This window comes from Acanthaster planci, linkage group LG01 (assembly GCF_054643075.1).
Source record: "Acanthaster planci isolate LZ-2023a linkage group LG01, COTS_SCS, whole genome shotgun sequence".
In the NCBI taxonomy this organism is placed as follows: domain Eukaryota; kingdom Metazoa; phylum Echinodermata; class Asteroidea; order Valvatida; family Acanthasteridae; genus Acanthaster; species Acanthaster planci.
The window spans coordinates 6,763,798-6,784,228 of record NC_141777.1 but is presented as its reverse complement, the minus strand read 5'-3'; the positions used below and the strand labels follow the sequence as shown (position 1 = coordinate 6,784,228).

Below are 20,431 nucleotides of genomic sequence, written 5' to 3'. Positions count from 1 at the left end.
TTAATCGAAAGTCCCCGTCCTTATTTCAACCTCCCCAAAGTCTGATGGATGCCTTCCGATCTGCAAAGGAGCAATCCATGTTGTTGGAATGAGGACTGTAATTAGGCCTTAGGAATACCAGCAGCAATATTACCCACAAACATGGGATTCCAAAAGTAATCCGAACTTTGCTCTGCTCATTTTGCAATCTAAGCCCCCCATTCTTGTCAATGATGAAGCTCCCATAGAAAAAAAACACATTGGTCTGCATTTCTGAGCTATCAAGCTGGAAGATCTTCATCACACACACACCAGAGGACAATGACACAACTGGTACAGGAAATAAGACTTCTGGTTTTGACTACTTCCATGGCAGTGATAGACCAGGAACCTCAAACTAAACAAAAAGAAGTACATGTACAAAGACTTGCATCTGGTGGCACAGTTGGTTTGATCTTTGCTTTTACCTACATCTGTCATCTGCTTTTATCACTGGCCTGCTGGCATTATCAGCAGAACATGAATCACTTTGACATGTAATACTATTTAAACTTGGGTGTCAATGTGGAAACATGATGCTGACATAACAAGCGATAAAAATCACACATGCCAGACCCCTTTTGACTGCTCACAAGTTTGGATCAGAGGCAGATTCAGTTTCAACCTTTCCACAAGACTAAATCATGCCTGTATTCATTCCTGGACAAGCAGATCAAAATATCTACAAGATTTATGACCATACGGTGTTTACTGACAGAAGAATGAACATTAACTTTTTCCCAAACATTTCCCAGGATACATAAATTTACAGCGAGAACAATTATTGTTCCAATGGCACATCTCAATTACAAACCAATGTATTGAGATTGTTATTTGTGTTTTTTTTTAACACAGAATCAGACGTTGGTCTTTCATGCAACTTTGTTTATAAACCAACTTCAACAGAGGTTTGGTATGCAAAAAACCCAAGAAGTCATTCTGCACCTTCAATATTCTTAGAAAATGACGCTGGCCGTAAATAACATGTCTGTGCTGTCTCTATCGTCTCTGCCTCTGCTCTTTGGAATTCGGCTGAAAATCTGTCAAGTTCCTGAGCAGCAACAACCAAGAGCTGACAGGCAGGTTACACTGCTCCATTACAAATGCGTATTGCTTGTACTACTCAGCCAGCGTTTATTGATTCAAGTGTAAAGCAAACTGCACTATTGAACCCTGAACTTCAAGTCTTCAGCAGGCCACAGGAGTGGTGAGCTCACCTAAAAAACCCCAAACCCCCAAACTGAACTCGGGTCATGTGCAAAAATTTACTTTAGCATCTACTGGGGGAGGGACCTTTCTAAAGTGGATTGAGAAAGGGAGATAAACAAGCAGTTAAAACAAACACAACCAGAGGAATGATGGAATAATTACAGGATATTACTAGACAAGAAACAACAAATGCAGGAAGCTGTTATGGATGGGTTCCTGCCCAACCTTAAGGTTAACACACACATTTGATTTCTGGTCACCTGACTTGCTGTTAGTGTTTTAAAACAATCTCACAAATCAATTTATCAAATTCAACTCAATTACACTTGATATCATCGTCTAACTCCTTAGCAGAGGTATTTACCTATAGCATTAACTCACATAAACAACACTTCATGAATATTTGAGACCAAGCTACCCGGGGAAACTAAAAGTAATAAAGTGATCATTGCTTCCACTCAGTTTTACAAATACGGATTTCTACAAATGAGGTGTTAATCAACCGTTACAAATGGCAAACTCAATTCATCACCCAACTTACATTTCACAAAAGCATTATGGAATTTAATTGCCTCACTTCGATCTGACCTTCTGTACTTCAAAAACAGACACTGTTGCATTGGGGGAAAATTGGAGAAAAACATGCAGTAGGAAAGGATGAAAAAAAAAGGAACTGAGTATTCCCAAGTAGTACACAGGACCTGTCGCCACAGAGGCAACCAATGAATAACTTTGTCAACTCCCAACTTTTCCTAACACAAGGCCCAACAAAGGATGCATTTTTGGAAAGAGTATACTGTTGAGTAACTGCCTGATTGCCTAATCACCTGCAGACCTTTTCACAGGAAGCACTCATCTGGATTAGAGTAAGAATTTGGCTTTTCATCAAGGCACAACAAAAGAATTACGAGCGGAAAAAAATTGGAAGCATGGAAATAGAAGCAGTGAACTTGGGAATTGCAAGCGAGGTCAGTGAATAACTGTATCTCTTTCTCAGCATGGAGTGGGGTTCCTTTTTGTCCTATCTCACTAGCGTTGATACTGGTGGGAAAGTAGAGGTTTGGGTTCACAGTAGGGAGGCCGGGACCAGAGCAGCCTGTGTAAACATACCATCAGAAAGGCTATTTCACAGCCGGCTGCCTGCCACAAAAACCCTCTCTGTATTGACATAAGTTGCCACTCCACGCTCAGCCTTCATCCTGGGCTACCTGACAGGCTAGCTGCCACCTTGTCTTTTAATCCGCTCCACTCCAAAGCGGAGTACTGCAAGCTCTGTTAGCCTGGCAGTATGGGACTCTAAACTCCCTAAAGCCGGCATTTCATCGGCTCCACAAAAGCCACTATTGTGACTGCCAGAGTTCAGAAGACCTCAAAGCTCACATGTTTTGACAGCACCATGTAGACATTCAATTTTCTGCTTAAGCTGCAGACAATAAGACCCAAAACTGCTAGGTCCATTTTTTTTCTCCCCTTTTCTCCTCCTCTCCCCTCTTTTCCCCGCGCTCAACAGCAGACTGACTTGCATGTATCAAAGTGTAAGTCAGTGAGCAAGGAGATTAAATCCCTTCAGTGCCGGCATCATACACTCCAATCATGCCAAGTCCTCAAGAAATGCATTCATCATCAAAAATAACTCCAGGGAGAGGGAAAGCAAACAAAAAAAAAAAAAAAAACCAGAATTGCGACCCACTAGTTAGTTGGGGGTTAAATTGTTGGCTGGCGGCTCATTATATAGTACAATGCCCGGTGCATGTACTGACCAAGTGACAAGCAATCTAGGTGAATTCACCCAGATGGTGGCTTAGCTTAGTCTTGGACAAAATAATTTTACAAACTCAAGAAAGACACACATACACACACAACACTGACGTGACTGAACAAAGAACAGCGACATGACATCGTTCTTCAAAGGGCCACTGTTGCGTATGTTACAACACCCAAACAAGCACGCCCAAAGCCCTTGTCGTGACAGTCTACTCCCAATATGCATCAACCTGCGGCATATGCACATTCATTACAAATGAAACACACTCCTCATTAACATTTCCATATTCTCCACCTTACTACCCTCTCTTCCACCTTTCTCCTGACCAACAACGCTGGGATTTTCTGTTTATACATCCACAGCCGTGTGACAGGACAAAGCCTCCCCAACTCCAGCTTCCTTGCTTGCCCAATCCCCATATCGCCCCGGTCTCCATGCACCAATTTAGCACGCTGCAGCGCCGTGGCACACTGTCCTAGCACGTCTGTACATTTCTGCTCCAGTTGCTATGGCATGACCTATATACAACGCGCACCGTCCACCTCAAGCTCAATTCCACATCAAGCCACCATGTGTTAATTTTTTCCCTGTTTTTCACACCTACACAGCTGTCTGTAATAACAGTCTGTGCAGGGGAGAAAAAAGATGGCACACCCAAGAGAGGAGAGTAGAAGAAAGGCCAAAGATAATTGAATTCTTGATTTTATGGTTTGATTTCACTCACACTTGAAGCATTTCTCGTAATTTCACTTACATGTTCATCTCAATTAAAATGCAATTTAGAGTTCCCCTGGTAACCAAGAAAGACTTTAAAGCATAACATTAGAGAAGGCAGTATCTGAAAAGATCAGTGCATTTTCATCAAAAGGAGGAAATGATCCAGACCATCTTTTGCATCTTGAATAAAAAGTATAGTTAGAACTTGTTCGCGATTTTGCAGTATTCCAATTTCAATTTAAAGATTAATGGCTCATTTATAAACCACAAACACATTATTAAACTCTAAATGTCATTTGGACAATTATCAATCACTGAATCCGTTGAATCTCCCAACTCACCCAAGTTTTGAAACAAACAAGAATTACTCTGCATGCAGTTCAGGACATACTTTTTTCATTAACAAAGAAGAATGCAATGTACTTCTGACTATTGGATTTAAAAAAACAAATTGCACGTAAATGAAGTCGATAGTTGAATTCTTATTAAGCAGTTGATGGATAGCATTTTCTGACAGGGAGACTGAGATATTCCACTCTTGCACACTTCAAAGTTTGTGGTGTATGGTCCTATTATTACAGATAATCTACCCGTGTTATCACTGTTGTGAGGAAAAATGGAGTAATTGCCCTATTTATTCCAAATTTGTATCTTTTATATGAGGAGATATTGGCACACAGTATTCCGCAATAATACTGTCATATTTGGATAAACCATGCACTGTTTATACCCAGTCTACTTTAGGCATCTACCCTTAAGATCTCAACAGGTGAATGAAAATCTAAAATGATTGCTGTCTGTAACTTGTCCAAGACTTTTTCTAGCTATTCAGTCAATACTCAACATCTCAGCCAACATGCTATAATGGCACAAGGAGTCCGCTACACAACACCAAGTTAGCTTTATGTTTAAGGTGGCACTACCTTAATCACTTCTTGTTAGGAATTTTATTCAGTTGAGAGGAACAGCCACTTTAATTCTTAGCCAAATCTTTCCAGATTGCTTCTCCAATGACTTCTTTGGGTGACATTGATTCTTAAATTGATCATGTGTCATGACAATTAATGTTGCCGATTGTATGGGATCAGGTTGTGGATGACTTCCCAGCAAGATATCAATGACTCATTTAACTGCTTATCACAAATCATGGCAGGGCCAAGTTATCCATAATATATCACAACTTCGTCTTTTTTTCTTGTTTTTTAAAGCTCCAAAGTTGTCTACTCTCAGCAAAAGTGTGAACTGAACAGCATCACAAAATTGGCCCTGATAGAACAGAAGCCATATTTGGTAATGCTGGGGGAAAAAATCAACCAGGTTCTTGAAATAGAAAGAAGCAATTAGTCTTAACTTATCTGTAGGTAATAGCTAAGTTGAAGGCCTGCCGAGGAACAATTTGAAGAGGCGAACCATGTTCCAGTACCAAAAGAACTGCTTATCTTCCTAATGAGACTCGGTATTATGTTATGGCCCCATTTTTCTATCTGGTACAACAAGCTTTAATGGCTCTGCAAACCTTCAGATAAGACCTCCAAATGCAAACAGCCCAAATGCCTGGATGTCTGAAGAAATAGCTCAGACAATGGTGCAAACTTCAAAAATCTTGCTCAGTACAGCTGGGTCAAAGTAGGAATTTCCAATCCCCATTTTGGACCCAACTGCAGCAAGGTCAAGCAGAAGGGCACCAAATAGATCTGCCAATTGTGTGTATTTGTTGATTTTCCGATGATAGAGTACACAGGGCACCGAACGCCACCCTCAAACTGGTGATAAGACTTGCAGAAATCAGTCTGCCTGACTGGAAAGTACACGTAAACCCTGTTTACGCTCATGCATATATCGGCATCTATATTCATACATGTACATGCAGAGGGGGGAATCACATGCATTTATACACAAAAGTTCCATGTTAATTTTCTTCCGAAGCTTAAGCTTGGGCCATTGGGAGCGACCATGATTAAATTACCGAAGCTCCCTGTTGGATCATTGTGTGGACGGGTGAAGGGGGAAAAATGCATTAATAAATTAAAGATCACTCTTCTTGTCTCGTTGAGGTTTAGTATTCTTCTAAATGAAAAGGACGTTCTCAACACAGAGATATGAAAAAGGGTTTATAAAAGGAGAAGAAAATTGAATGAGAGAAATAAGACGCGGCATGATCAGTGGAAATGGTACTCAATAAAAGCCGATATGATGCATTCAAATATAGTGAAATGTTTGGTGTGTGAAAGGAAGTGAAGCTTTTTGAAGACGGAATAATGGATGCTTACTGCACCAGCAGGATACCAATTAACTAATTGATTCATTAAATCTTGATGTTAATTGAATTCAAATGCCTTGCATCACCACTGTGACATTCAAACCAGCAAGGCATTCAATACAAGCCACCTAGACATGCTCAGTCATGTATTTTATTGGTTGGTGGTGATAGTTTAAATTTAAATCATATCTTCTCTTTTGTTTGGAAAGTATCAGACTCATGCATTGCAGGGAAGTGAGAGAAGCAAGGCTACCTTGGACCCTTGGCCAAGCTAGGCCACTGCAGAATAATGACAATCAGAAACTGAATTCTGTACCAAATTAAAACTGATCACAGTTGGGAAATACCTGCAAAATACCAGCAAAATTGAAATTGCTGCGAGAACATCAAAGCATTTCATATCAGTTTGTTTTTTCCTTCCTTGAAGGTCAGTAAACAAACACAATTAAACATAGTTACACACGCCACCTCTTTTTCAAATACTTGGGAGTGTCCCCCTCCTTTTATAAATTGCAATACGACTTTGTTATCTCAAGGAGCAAATTTTACAATTATTAAGACCAGAAGAAAATCAAATATCTGGAAGGCAATCAAATGAACTAGTCAGTGCTGAGTGTGGCGTGTTACTGACCATGCTCTCAACAACACAAGCTGAGAAAACAAGGCGGCTATGCAATCCCACGGACTCTGTCCAGTCACACATGCACACGCACAGCAAGATTAAACACACTCGCACCGAACTGATTCTGCGTTAGTCATTCTTTTTCAGAGGGTTGTGGGAAGTGAAGCGATCCACATCTCTCCAACAGGAAACAGTCATAACTTGAGCCCACCAACCTGAAAATATGAGAGGCAGTCCTATTGTCACTTTATCAGGTTTTTTTCTTTGATCATGCCACCTTTTTTCCCAGTTTATGGTGAGCAGCAGGGACATTGTATGCCTGCACTGGCCCCATCTATGGGGCTAGTTTACATGGCCCAGTGTCTTATCTCTAGGTGGGCCATGCTTAATTGAATGTCATGGGGTGTGCAGGTTGGCACTTTATTAAATGCACAGACCCCCAACAGGTAGGATGAAATCCATCTCTCACAGACATTTACAACAGCTTGCAAGCATTTAGAATGGAAGATGAAGTAAAATCAGTTGTTTCTTAATACAGAATACATTTCATATCCCATCACTTGAGCATCCCATGAATGTTTAAATACTAACACTTACATGGTTATCAATGGCTTGTGTACTCGACAATCCTATCCTAAATATTCTACATGAGTATTTGAAGACTTTTATGCTACAAATAAAGCTGGTTTTGAAATGAAATAAAAATGGGAAGTTTAAATGGGAGAAAAAATCCCAGTTCTACCTATTCCAACTTTAACACTGCTTCTTTTAATCTACACCAGTGAAAGTTGACCAGTGACTGACTATTTGACAAACATCTACCCAAACAGAAAAATTTTAATCTGAAAAGTAAAAAATCCACTGAAGGAGAACATCTTTGCAGGTGTATATACAATATTTAATTTCAGACGGCATTTAAGTGGAAGTGTTTATGGAGAAAACATTATTAAAATTTGGCAATTTCCCCCTTGGTGTTCCAAAAGAATGTTTTGAGTTTTCAAATGCTGTTTCACCAGGAAGAAAGAAACACAGTCAGTCAAATAATGAAATGCAAGCTAACATTGGTAATGTCATGGCAAGCGCTCGGGCGCCAAAAAATAAATTTACTTTGCAGGAAACACAAACATTCAGCTGTGCACCATGTTTATATAAAAGAACCCACTCGCTTCAATTCCACTCAGATTTATCTCGCTTCATTTTTTTTTCGAAATTACTGTCCACAAAAAGACAACACCAGCTGAGAAAATACCAATTATGTAAATCAACACTTGTAATTAAAAACTAAATTATGAAGTAGCATTCAAGTGTGCCAAATGAAGGGAGAAATTGGTCTCATCTCCAACGAAACAAATGAACAAAAAGACAAAATGCCTGCCATTACCGCTCTGCTCAATCTGTGTAATATATGAAAAGATAAAACCAACTGAAGTATTTCAGAAACACACAAATTATAAAAAGGAATTAAACGTCAATTATTTTGTGGCGAGTACATTTGGTCATGACAAAAAGTTTGCAATTTGGTAGCTCTGGAGCTGTGATAAGTAAGACGTAAAAGCACTGAGCAGTTAGACTGAGCTGCAGGGGAAATAAGAATTATTGATGGATGTGGGAAGAAATCCAATTGATTGTTGCCAAATGTGAAATTCCTGCAGGCAACTGGCAAATATATTGGCCAGCAGTGACTTCAGATCACGTCTGATCAAGGAAAATAGCTTGTATGTCAATGTATACCACATAACCAAACACCTTCATGTCTGCTTTGCAATATCAACATATGCAGTTGTCTGACACCAAACAGGGAAAAACAGAAGAATGCACAGATATAAAAAATATCAGAAGGGCACAGCCCCACCCTCTTGAAAGTCAAGGTCGTTGAGGCCCCATTTGGCAAAGTAATTTGTTCCGATATTGGTGAAGTAAATGAGTAGCACACATTGCCTGGCATTGCCTTGTCATTTCCGCTCCTCACAACCCGTTTTTGACTGATACATGCTGGGCTGTGTATCATTTACATGCAGACAGCTTCCATTAATTTGACTGCCGAGAGCCTCCAGTCTGATCGGACAGACAAGCGTGGCCAGTGTTAATTTGCCGTGCTGAATTGCAAGGCGTCCTGTGCGTGTGTCCGAGTGATTGCTTTGTGGCGTGTTGGTGGGCCAGCTCTGCAGTCATGGTGACACTGTCTGTGCTGACTGACCTATAAAAAAAGGGCACCATGTCCTTGACAAATGACGATCTGTTTACCACCTCATCTTAGTTTGAAAATCACAAACAGGATATTAAAGATATTTGAAAAACTATATTAAAAAAAGAGCATGAAGACAATTCAGCATTTCTGCAAATATCCAAGACACAGATCTTGACAAAAAACAGAAGATATCACGTTTAATCTCACAAAAATGTGTAATCATTTGCAACCAAAAGTGTGAAACATCAAGGCATGCCATGTCAAATTTGTGGTGAATTGAAATGTCAAGCCCACCAAATGGCATTTCAACACTGGAAATCGGTTCATCCTCATTTCAACACCAAATGACGCCAGGCAAACCTTATCTTAACAGAAATTTCCTGAACGAGGGCCACGAACGATACAACTGAACATCCCGGGGGCAAGATGTCAAAATGACTTAAACAAAAAGGGTAAGGTCATCATGTTGAAGTGATACATTTCTGACTTTTTAGAAAGACTTTACACCAGTTAAACATGAAACCTTTCAAATTATCATCACAATTCTTTGCCTCCTCCATGTTCAACTAAGAACACATTCTACAAGAGGATGGATTTCTGGGAAGCTAGAAGCCAGCAGGTTTAGTTTCCCTCTCATTAAAATCGGACTAATAAAACACAGGAAGAATGGATTCTAATGAAGGCTAGCTTAGGTTGCAATTTTACTCAATGGCTAACACACCTTCAGGTAGTGACTCATCTGCAACTGTGCATCACACTCATCCTGCTACAACTACAACGCATGAATGATACCCCTACCCTTCTTCATTACACAAAAGCCTTGACACTGACATCAGACACAGTTGTTTCCAACAAGATGTCTGCAAACTATTAACTGTAAAATATCAATCCAACCAGGTTTCTTCATACTATCATGGTCATGTGACCTACTGAGTATCCATTGGGATTTCTTATTACCACCCGAGAAACATTGCAACATGGAAGATACTAATGTCATCAAAAAGCAACAAGGGATACTCGAACCAACAGGAAGTCAAAGACAAATTAAAAAGAAGCTATAAACTGAGTCAAAATTTCAATTTTCCTTTATTTTGCTTTATTTTTTAAATTTATTTTGCTCAACTTACTGATTACAACAGTATTTGTCTTCTCTACAGCTAAACTTCAAGCACATATAGATTCACTGCTCTGGCCAGTTGTGCTTAAAATGACTGATATGATACATTACTGAATATATAGATTTTATGGTAAAACTGCCAATAAACTTACTACTCCTTAATCCCAAATATAGTTCGTAAAAGGCAAAGCTAAGTCCTTCAAACATTTTTTCATGGAATGAATTCCCCTAATCACACAGGCTAAGATGTGAACTTATTCCTTTGACCATGTTAAACTTGGTAGTTTCAGGTTGGTCAGCATTGCCATTTTACTTTGGCAGCAAGCCATGGTGAATTAAAGCCCCCCCCCAACTCTTAAGGGATATATCAAAATGGCAACCAGACAGCGAAATGAGTCCAATGTCACATTAGGCACACTCAACCCATCCTGCCAGTCCATCACTCACAAACTAAACCCACCAAGGTTCCTTATGCACTGCAATGTCTGATCTCACTATGGGCTCTCCTAGAGCGAACGCCTTGGGAGAGTAAGACACGTGGAGATGGATGGGCTGGATGCAGCACAGACAGGGATATGTTTGCAAGATTCAGAGTGCGGAATAGGATTTACTTTGATTGGAGTGGAGTAATAAGGAAGAGAGAAACCATGTAAAGTAGGATTGTACAAATACCAAGGACATTCAGCATTGGCTGGAGTAACACCTTCATTCTCACTTGCCAAGGAGGAAGGTTTCAGGCACATAGCAGCACTTACATTGCCAAGGCCTGACTGCGATAATGACCAAAAGTAGAGCAGAAAGGAAAAACGTTGTAAAAAGATCGCAACGGAGCTGCAGGAAAAATCCAGACCATACACCATCCTGTAAGAGTGCAATGCCTTTAAATTTCTGAATAAAATGGTCTTTCCCACTTTAAACCCCATCCAGTATTACTTCTAAAATTGCTTACAAGTTTTTCCTAGTGTCTATTCATATGCAATATAATTTTTTTATAAAATGATCACTATTCAGCTGTTCCAGGGTGCCATGTCATTTAGTTTATAAAATAAACCATCCCCCCCAAAAAGAAAAAGTTATGATTCAATGCTGAGGTTAGTTTTCAATCTGCCAAAGAGGATTTGGACGGGGGGGGGGGGAAGAACAACAATCTTCAGAGTCATTCAGAAGGAAGGATGGACTCAAACAATTTCAGGAAGGCATAATGACATGAAAGCCTTCAACACATGGTATATTACTGCTCAACACAGGCTGTTTCAATCCAGGATTGATCTCTAACATACTGAAGGATATTTCTTGGCATGAGTTTCTGTTGGAGTTTGGTGTAATTGCAAAGCCGACACCTGCGGAAAATGAAATCACGTATTGAAGACTTTTTTAAGGATTTTTGATTGAAAAATAGAGATTAGAACTAACTGAATTATCACAGTTAGCTAAGTTAAACTTTGGGTTACGATTCATATCCCATGAATTGCAGGGCACGTCCATCTTATTTGAGGATATTTTCTCCTTAACTTGGTCCCCACAAAAAAGCAGGCCTGTTTCAAAGATATTAACAAGTTGAAAGAACTCTGTGAGATACATTGTAACAGCAGCATTAGTCACTATGCAGCCAATCATGCTAGTCAGAACGATTACCTTGAATGATGCACATACCCAAATATAGCCCCAGATTTTCTCAATTGCATAATGCATGACATATTGAGAATGCTCTCCATACTTGGCAACTTGCCATAGGGATTATGCTGAGCATTCCCATATCAACTCCATCATTTTATCATCCCCCTCCTGCTTTTTTTTTGTCCTTCAACTGGTCGTCTCTCTATTTCAAAGAAGAACAGTCATAAATTGAAAATAAATGAGATTTTTTTTTCATCTGGCTAATTAAGATAAAGATGCACACCCGTTTAATGTATTAAAGAGTTGGATGTAAAGTGACCATCTCTGCTAGTGAGCAACTGAAACATTTAGACACCGTACGCTCTGAGGAAGTGATAAGAAATGGCATTCTCCACTTAAAAAATTATCTTCAGATATAATTTTGAAGTGTTGAATCCTTGAATGTAAACTCTCGCTTTTATTAACTTCAAGCAAAAAAAGAGACATTTCAACATCAATCTCTTGGAAACGTCAACGGAAAAATGAACCAAGCAATTATTATACTGGACATGAAAATCATGAACGTCCAAGTATTACAATAGTACATACTTCTTAATTTAGAAAATGCCCCAAATACAAAATTAAATGGCTAATTTTCAACATACCCTCTCGGAATAAGGTGCACAGATCACGTATATTAAAAAAATATATTGCTGTCTTAATTTTCATGAAGAGGAAAAATGCGCAGTGGGAAATGAAAGATTGATTAACTGCAATCTTGATGCATGGGAGACGTGTCTCCAATCAACGCGATCAGGCTTATCAATATACATTGCATGCATGTGTCCATGCCTATCACACGCCAACAACTGTGCAGCTCACGCTAGAGTGATAACAGCTTAACGCACAGAGCTATGAACTTGACAAGCAGACTACATGTAGCATGAACCGCACAAAGAAGGAGGCCAGAGGTAGTTAAATGCAAACTGGAAAATGGCTTATCCAAACATTGCAAGTGACCCCCCGATGCCCCATCCTACTTGGCCTAGTGGCCACAACAGTTCCAAGTGTCACAATACCTTTGTTGCAGAAGGATACCTGCCATACTCACAATGAGCATTCCAATCTCAAGCTACCATCTCTTTGAGCATGCAGCCGTCAGCATCTACTCTATGATCCCACTCATGTGCACAGGACTACCAAATCAACCTGCCAAGCCAACCCACTGGTGTCTTCCCAAGCTGTCCTACAGTTGATCTGGTCTGTTATGTTTCCCTTTGGCCAAGTCTTGGCAAGCCCTGCTGCAGGGCACGTTCCTCTGTCCATCCATGGCCTCAACCCCCACACGCACCAAGCCAGATTGCTGAGGAATTCGGCACCACAAGCACGAATCGGGTAGTTCCAGAGTCTGGGCATCCCACTGCGCTAGCCCAGCACACCACTGGGGTTCTCCGATAACTCTATCCGGTCGCAGTAACCATGCTATAGCCATCGGGAACTGATTAGAGTCACTCAGATCAAGCCACCTTCTTAATTGTGCATTAGAGCCCTGGGGTTGCTTTTCACCATCTAAGGCAACTGGCCATGCGGTTGACCACAGCAAAACATTCCCCAATCCTGAGGTAATGTTTCCAGTAAAATCATCTATTCCATATCCTTCTGATCTTTTAAGACTAAAAAAAAAACAATCACTTGCCAAAACCACCAACAAATGATGGAATCAAGTTTCCCCTATTAATAAAAATTATCAAGCAACAATATGACAGCAAACATGTTACTAGGAAGAAAAGATTGACTTTGTCAGACTAAATGTTTTGAAGGCATGTAAATAGATGAGATCCTGAATTCCAGAAAGACATGACCATCAATTGTAAAGCACTTGAAAGTCAACTTGGCCATGTACATGTACATATTATTACTCTTTAGATGAAAGGCTCAGAAGGCTTAATATCTTTTACAGTGTCAAACAACTGGATGGAAGCGAAGGAGGCAGCCATACAATTGAACATGACAGGTGAGGATTTGCAGACTCTCTCAAGCTTTCTAAGATGATCTGAATACAACAAACCATTACATGAATCTAGGCCATGTCAAGTAGGACCAGGCCTACACTACATGATAAGTGTTAAGGGCCTGTAGGATGGCTCCATGGCCATGGCATTAAACTCCATTATTTTTAAGTGATTCTGCCTAGCCATTCCATTCAAATGAATGGGTGGGCTGGCATCTTTCAAACTCTACATAACCCATCAAAATGAAGTTTTTTACTCACTATTAAAAGTGAATGACATTATCCAAAGAACTTCATACAATCTGACACAAATGTACTAAACCAAAATGTGATACCATCCCGTACTGATCAGTATTTTCAGAGCAATATGGCTTAATGGTGAGCAATCCCTACAGACCAATGGTTATGAATGTCAAGAGGTTTTTTTTAGATTGATGAATAGCGTACGACTCCAGAGATAATGTCTAATTCACTCTGGGGCCTTCTGAGACAGTAATTGCCCTCTGTTGTGGGAGAAAATATGAATAATTCATGCTCTGGTGTGAGACAACTGGTGAAAAGCTGTTCAAAGAACTGGTTGGATGGACCAGGGGAAAAAAATATGAATGCCCAGACACTGACAAAGAGAGACACATCAGCAACGACCAATGGCGGGACAAAACAACCGATAGATGGGATTCTTTTTCTCATTCTATCACTGTCACAATCACAAGAGTAAGTTTACAGTGACAGTATTGATTACCCAAAAAAGTTGGACAAGTTCATGATGTCCCCAACATTCTAAGCAGGATATCAGTAGGCCGATGGGGACATCTACTCCACCCCCCCAAAAAAATCTGACCTGGAAAAAATGGGAGAAAAATCTCATGAATGCCATTACAATGATTCATCATTAATAATTTATTGACCTTTTGTTTCTTTGGTTTCTTGTAAAAAAAGACACTATATGCTTTCCAGATTTTGTTAGCCATTTACCTATAAAATTAAAAAAGACCAAATGTACAAAATAAGTTACATGTATATCCAACAGAAAATAAACCTCAACAACAGTATGCTTTTGTCATATACTGTGCATCAGAAACTCACTCTAGAAATGTAAAATTTCCAGACATCTTCATTTTAAATAAGATATGAACCTTTTTTCAAAAATTACCAATAAAGTAACATCAGAGCGTAGCCTACATGAAAAGTCTATTTTTGGAAAAACTTGGTTCCATCTCGAATGAGCTTCAGAAGACAGCCGTGCTGTTAATTTCCGATGGCAATACCCCAGGGTAAGTGACAATTATAATTTGGTTGCATGCACATGTCTTGCTAACATTTCTTGGCACCAATGTGTAACCAATCAATAACTTTGCCAGGCTTTTCTCCTTCCTGCAAACCCCTTCAACTTGATTTCTCTGGAGAGACTACAGCAGGGTGCGACCGAGTGCCTCAAAGTGCAAAAACAGATTACAGAGTTAACGCACCGGCAATCAAAAAGCATCACCAACAAGCCTGTGACCTTGGTCCAGGGCAGCGTAACTCTGGACAGGACGTGGACATGCCATGTGCCAAGAGACAACGCCACCAAACCCTATTGGATGGCCCATCCGGACAAACCTAAAGAGCAGCTGACCAATTGACACTGATCATGATGGTGTCTGACTGACTGTCTGGTAATAGACATGGGAAATAGACATGGCACGCTCCAGCCAAATGAATGCCATCTGTGACCAAAATCTGGCGTCACTTCTACAGTCTGCAATCGTGCGGAACCCAACCAACTGATACCATTCTTCATAACTGTCTCTTTGCTCCCAACTTTTTCATAAAAGAACATGCTGCGTTGACCTTAAATGAAACCGGGTTAGAAAAAAATGAACAATGAATCTATATTTTGGGCTGTTTTCTAGTTTGTTTCCGTTGATGAAACAAACTCATAGAGTAGCGTAAGTAGTGGATCAAAATAAAATTGTTAGCAAAATTGGAAAGCCACACATGTACACTATGTTAACATTTTATGGCTGTTACTAGGCATGAAATGTGCCCATCTATCTCCAGCACTGGCTCAAATTACAGTGATGCAAAGGTGGAAATGTGCAGCATATACATGTACATACAAGCATAACATGTCAGGGATTGTCAAAACTATCGTTCTGATTAAAACAAAGTTAGATGTTGTGTTGGCTCATTGCAAACAAGTACAATAAGCCGAGACCCTGTCCAAGTACTATGATTTAACTTGAGCTCAATTTGATAGGTGCTGCCAAATGGCATTTGACTACAGAGGTCAAAAGCCATTATGATATGAAAGTCATAACGCATTCCTGGGTAGCATATCAAGGGAGGAGTCCCGTAACTAGACACCATCTGGGATTATCATCAGGCCTTCAAGGAGGGAGTAAAAAAATAATAACATCGAATATAAAACGAAATTGCTTCAAGGATCCCCGAGGTCCACTGATTGTCTGGTGGAAAATTTGGATCCCTCTATAACGAGTTAATTAAGACCATAAAAATGAATGATTGAATTTAGTTGAAAATGCTGTAAATGACAATGGATTTTGTAATCTGCTGAGAACCTAAAAAAGATGAGCTCCACAGCATTTCCAAACCTAGTTCAGTTTGAAGAAGAGTAGAATATATCAAACACTGGTGTACTGTAGAAAAGATTCAAATGCAGGTATTTCACATTTTCATGGAGAGATGTTTTGAAAATCTTTAGAAAAGTGACATATGACGGATTTTTACCAGTTAATTCTCTAAAGACAGGCATGCAACTTGGACTTCGACAAAAAACGAGGAAAGTCCAATCTTTACAAGACTTTGTACAGTATTTTCCAATTTTTAATGGCGCGAGTGTGAAGTGAAAATGAGGAAATCTGCTGATCTTAGGAAAAGTTACATGCCTGTAAAGAACTAAAAACAGCTCTCTTTATTAAGGTTCAATCATGGAAGTAGTATTTAGTTCAGTTCAGTCACATGGAAGTGGAAACTATCCACTTGTGTGGTCCATCCTCTGTCGCAAGGTATTTCATAAATCTACCAGGAAAACTCATGTAGCTGGTCAATTGGATTTACATACATGTAGCTAGTACGACAGGGTTTTTTATTCTTGCTTTATATCTCTTACATCACAGAAATAGAGAGGTTGGATTGGCTTCTGCCTTTTAGTACAAGCTGATTGGCCAGATAAGGCATGATGGATTTCACTGACAACGCTCCAAAGCTTACATCAAACAGAGCAGACCTTTCCAGGCTAATTCTCCATCAGGGATTTTAAGCCGGTGTTCTGCCTTTCTTGGTTCAATCCAAGCCAAGCAGGGACCAGGGATGTCTCCATAGCTGTGCCGGTGCCATGATCTGAAGTAATCTGCCTCAACTGCTAGTTCCTCCCCCCCCCCAGGTGGAATTCACCCAGCAAATTGCCTCAGCTTGTGCATGTTGATGTCACGCTAGTGAGCCTAGCCTTGCTTTGCTCATCTTCTCTCCCAACTCCCCTTCCTCCATCCAACCCCCCCCCACGTAGCCTTTGCAGTCTGCCTCGCCACCATTTCCTCACCATGAGAGCCATCTGGTCAATGCTGAACCTGGTTATGCACGACTGCAAGTCCAATGACTGCTTTGCTGTATTCCTGTACTGTACCCAGGCCCAAGTGTGCCTCGTTGGCCAATATCTAAGGTCTCACACAGCCCGGTTCCGGTGAACACGCTCACAGCTTTCTCTCGCTGGTCTCACCCTACTACTGCTGCTAAACTGATAGAGAAATGGGAGGGGGGGGTTGACCGGACTTAGGGGAAGGAAAAGTACAATGCACCGTGTAAGGCGACAACAGCCAAGACTGGATTCGGGCGTATAGGTTCTGATTCAACACGTTTTCCTCCAATTTAGGGATGCCATCCAAAGGTCATCATCTCACTATGTAATATTGGACAATTTATATGTCTTGACATCCTACGGAAACACAGGATTCAAAGTGGATTTCAGAGAAAGAGAAATCAGTACCAAACAAACCTGCTGTCATTATGCCAAACATTACATTGTTGAAGGATTGAAATGAAGAAAACCGCTACACAGAGAAAATGTTTTGCAATGACACTGCACTGTGGACTTCTGGATAAAACATTAGCAGAGGCTATTCAGGGCAATATTTTTTCCCCTGGACCTGAGGAAAAGAATTTATCAAAAATTCAAGTCAAACCTTTTGGGTACATGTAGTATTTTGAAAACTCTTTCTAGCATGTTTTTGAAAATGAATAAGCTACTACTTCTGTTACTGCATTAAATAACACGACATTGTCCATGAGTATTTCAATTTACATGTGTTTTTTCAATTTAACCATTATGAGTTACAATAACTTATATGTAATTCTCCAGTATTTTGAGGCAAGAGTACAACTGTGCCCTCATACACACGTCCACAAGCCCTACAAAGGCAAAGTTCCATTTCTCTTAACACCTTTATTTCACCGCATGGCTTAGTTTTGAACAGCAGACTTTTTTTTCCAGGATTTGGACTCCCAGAAAGTTGCACTTGTTAACAGATTGTGACAATCAGCAAGGGTCAAGGTCGGAGAGAAACCATTTTGCCAGAGGTAAGGCACCTGTGCTGTGTTGGCAATAGGGACTGAACAACCTGTTAGCAGAGGTAACCTAATTGGGTGCAGATTTATACAAAGAGTGCAGACTATTCTTTTAATACCAAAAGAAGTTCAAGAGCAAGCATTTTCATTTTTTCACTGGTTGATCAAAGTTATGAGCAGGTTTTCATACAATGTTGGTAGTTCTGCATGAAGCTGAGTATGCTGTGTTGACTCATGCATCATATTCATTTTTAACGGTATTAGTCGATATATCGGTACGTACAACGGTGTAAAAATCTATGAAGTGGGATCAATGACTGTACATGTATTGTCTGGTTTGTCATGGGCCTTCTTGGAATGTGAAATGTGCCCAGAGAAATCACCATAGTCATAAAAACTAAAGGTGTATCAAGGGCAACAGAGCTGGCAAGTTTTAGGTCCCGGCAAACATTTGGCATGGTATCATTCCAACTGTCTACTTCTCGCTGGAAGGCACAGGGGCTGTCCTCTCCACAGCAGCCAAAGATAGCAAAACAAGGGGCATAGGCTAGCCACCCAAACTGGTATTAGTAGCTAAAAGCCCACCACGGTCAAGTAAGACCATCTGTGTTTTAGTTATGCCATAAAGGCTCATCCAACTGCTAACCGGTCATAGCACTTTCAGAAAGGCGCATACCAAGAGACCAGACAATTGCATGCTTAAGTTTTTTTGCCATTTTTTTGCACATGGCAAAGTTGTGAAGAGGGAAACGTGGCCGAACTTGAGGACACAGCCAAAAGACAGTGTGGCAGTAAGCCAAACAAACGGTGGCGTCTCTCAGGCGAAGACAAACAAGTATCTCAACCTTCCTTCTGTAAACAATCTGCAGGTTTATGGCCAGAAGGGCCGACTCCATTTCACCTTGATGTTCTTGAGTTGCAGGGGAGAGAGACAGTGTGTGGTCTAGCGGCATGCAGTAAAGAGGCAGTGCACACAAGTGGCACTCTCAAGACTCTGAAACAATTTGACTTCTCCAATTTGGAGTATTTTTTCCTGTTACCCACAAAACCTAGTCATAAAAAACGAGAACACAGCCTTACATAGTTTAAAAAAGGAAAGGAAATTTATCCTTTATGTTTGGATGGCAGATTTGTATGATTTAAATATCTCTGACAGATCATAATGGCACTTGGTAATGAAGTTACACCAAATCTTCTTTTGTATCTTATTTGGAACAGATGTCAGATTCATGCATGATTTTGAGACTGAAATCCCAACTTCACAAAAAAATTAAATCCTCACTTTTGTGGAGATAAATATCCTTAACATTCTTGAGAGCAAACATTCCTTCAATATACCCGTTCTTTACAAGCGTTTACCCCAATGACTGCCCTATTTAAAGTACAGTTACTTCTCCTTTTTCTCTCCAATTGAAGCCCCAAGGCTTACAATAAAACCCATACAAACAGCTGTTGAATACTTGAAAGACCAGAATCTGCAAACCACTTAATTTAAATGGGGGTGCCTTTTCTCTTCAGAGGCTGATTCAAAATGGAAAGGCATAGTTGCAGGTCAACTTTTCAAGTGAATGCACGCTTTTTCCCCAAGCTTCTGCCATTAATCTCACAACAAAATTAACACCATCAAGAAGAAGAAATCCCTGTCTCTGTTTGCCACCAAAAAAAGGACCTCACTCCTACTGAAATTAGAAGGCATGCTTGCTATGTTCCCTAACAACGATACCGATGTAATTAATAACGTTGTCAGCGCTATACCAATCTTGTTGCACAGGGGATCATTGTTAACACAATCTGACATTTGTCCCAACCGAAGTTGGAGGAAAACTGGGGGTGAAAACTGAAAGGCTCTTTTGTTGGGGGTTAGTTATCGCCAAAGTAGATAGCAATTGCCTTGGCTGGACAAAATAGTGAGGAAGGAATAAGGCAAAACTATGGGCATGGGAGAACAGACTATAATGTATAGCTTTGCCTGCCTCGAGGATGCCCATGGTAAGCTTGGCTGTCTGCCCTTTACAGAAAACCAACAGGCACTAATCCATTGCCACAGGTTGCATAATATTCAATCTTACCAGGCAGCAAGGAAATGAAACTCCCTAGCCTGCTGGCCCCTGGCGTAAACTGCTGGTGAAATAACACTGGGGATTGGAATTGGCTCCTCCCAAAATAATAAGCCAGGGGTATCATAGGGTACAAATGGGGCAAGAGATTATGCATATCCCTGCTTGTCCCCGTACTTCCCCGTGTAATGTTGCTAAGGTCTGTTGTAATAGCCCCCTCGCCCTCCTTCCCAAAGAGGGGAGGTCAACCAGTCAGATGAAATATGTTAGGGCATCAACTTTGATAGGAAACACTCCTTGCTATA

The 20,431-nt window shown here is 40.4% G+C and overlaps 1 protein-coding gene across 15 annotated transcripts in view; it reads right to left on the bottom strand.

Annotated features, from left to right (window-relative positions):
* Nucleotides 1–20,431, bottom strand: part of LOC110988624 (vitamin D3 receptor B-like) — a 233,606-nt gene that overhangs the window by 21,946 nt on the left and 191,229 nt on the right. Inside the window, exon 1 of one of the 15 annotated variants that reach the window (XM_087143333.1) lies at nucleotides 12,572–12,739. The exons of the other annotated variants lie outside the window; for them this stretch is intronic. Within the exon in view, the coding sequence (XP_086999459.1) occupies nucleotides 12,572–12,612 (41 nt within the window). The 5' untranslated portion in view covers nucleotides 12,613–12,739. Of the gene's footprint in view, nucleotides 1–12,571; nucleotides 12,740–20,431 lie in introns of those variants that run through there. 15 annotated transcript variants of the gene reach the window in all.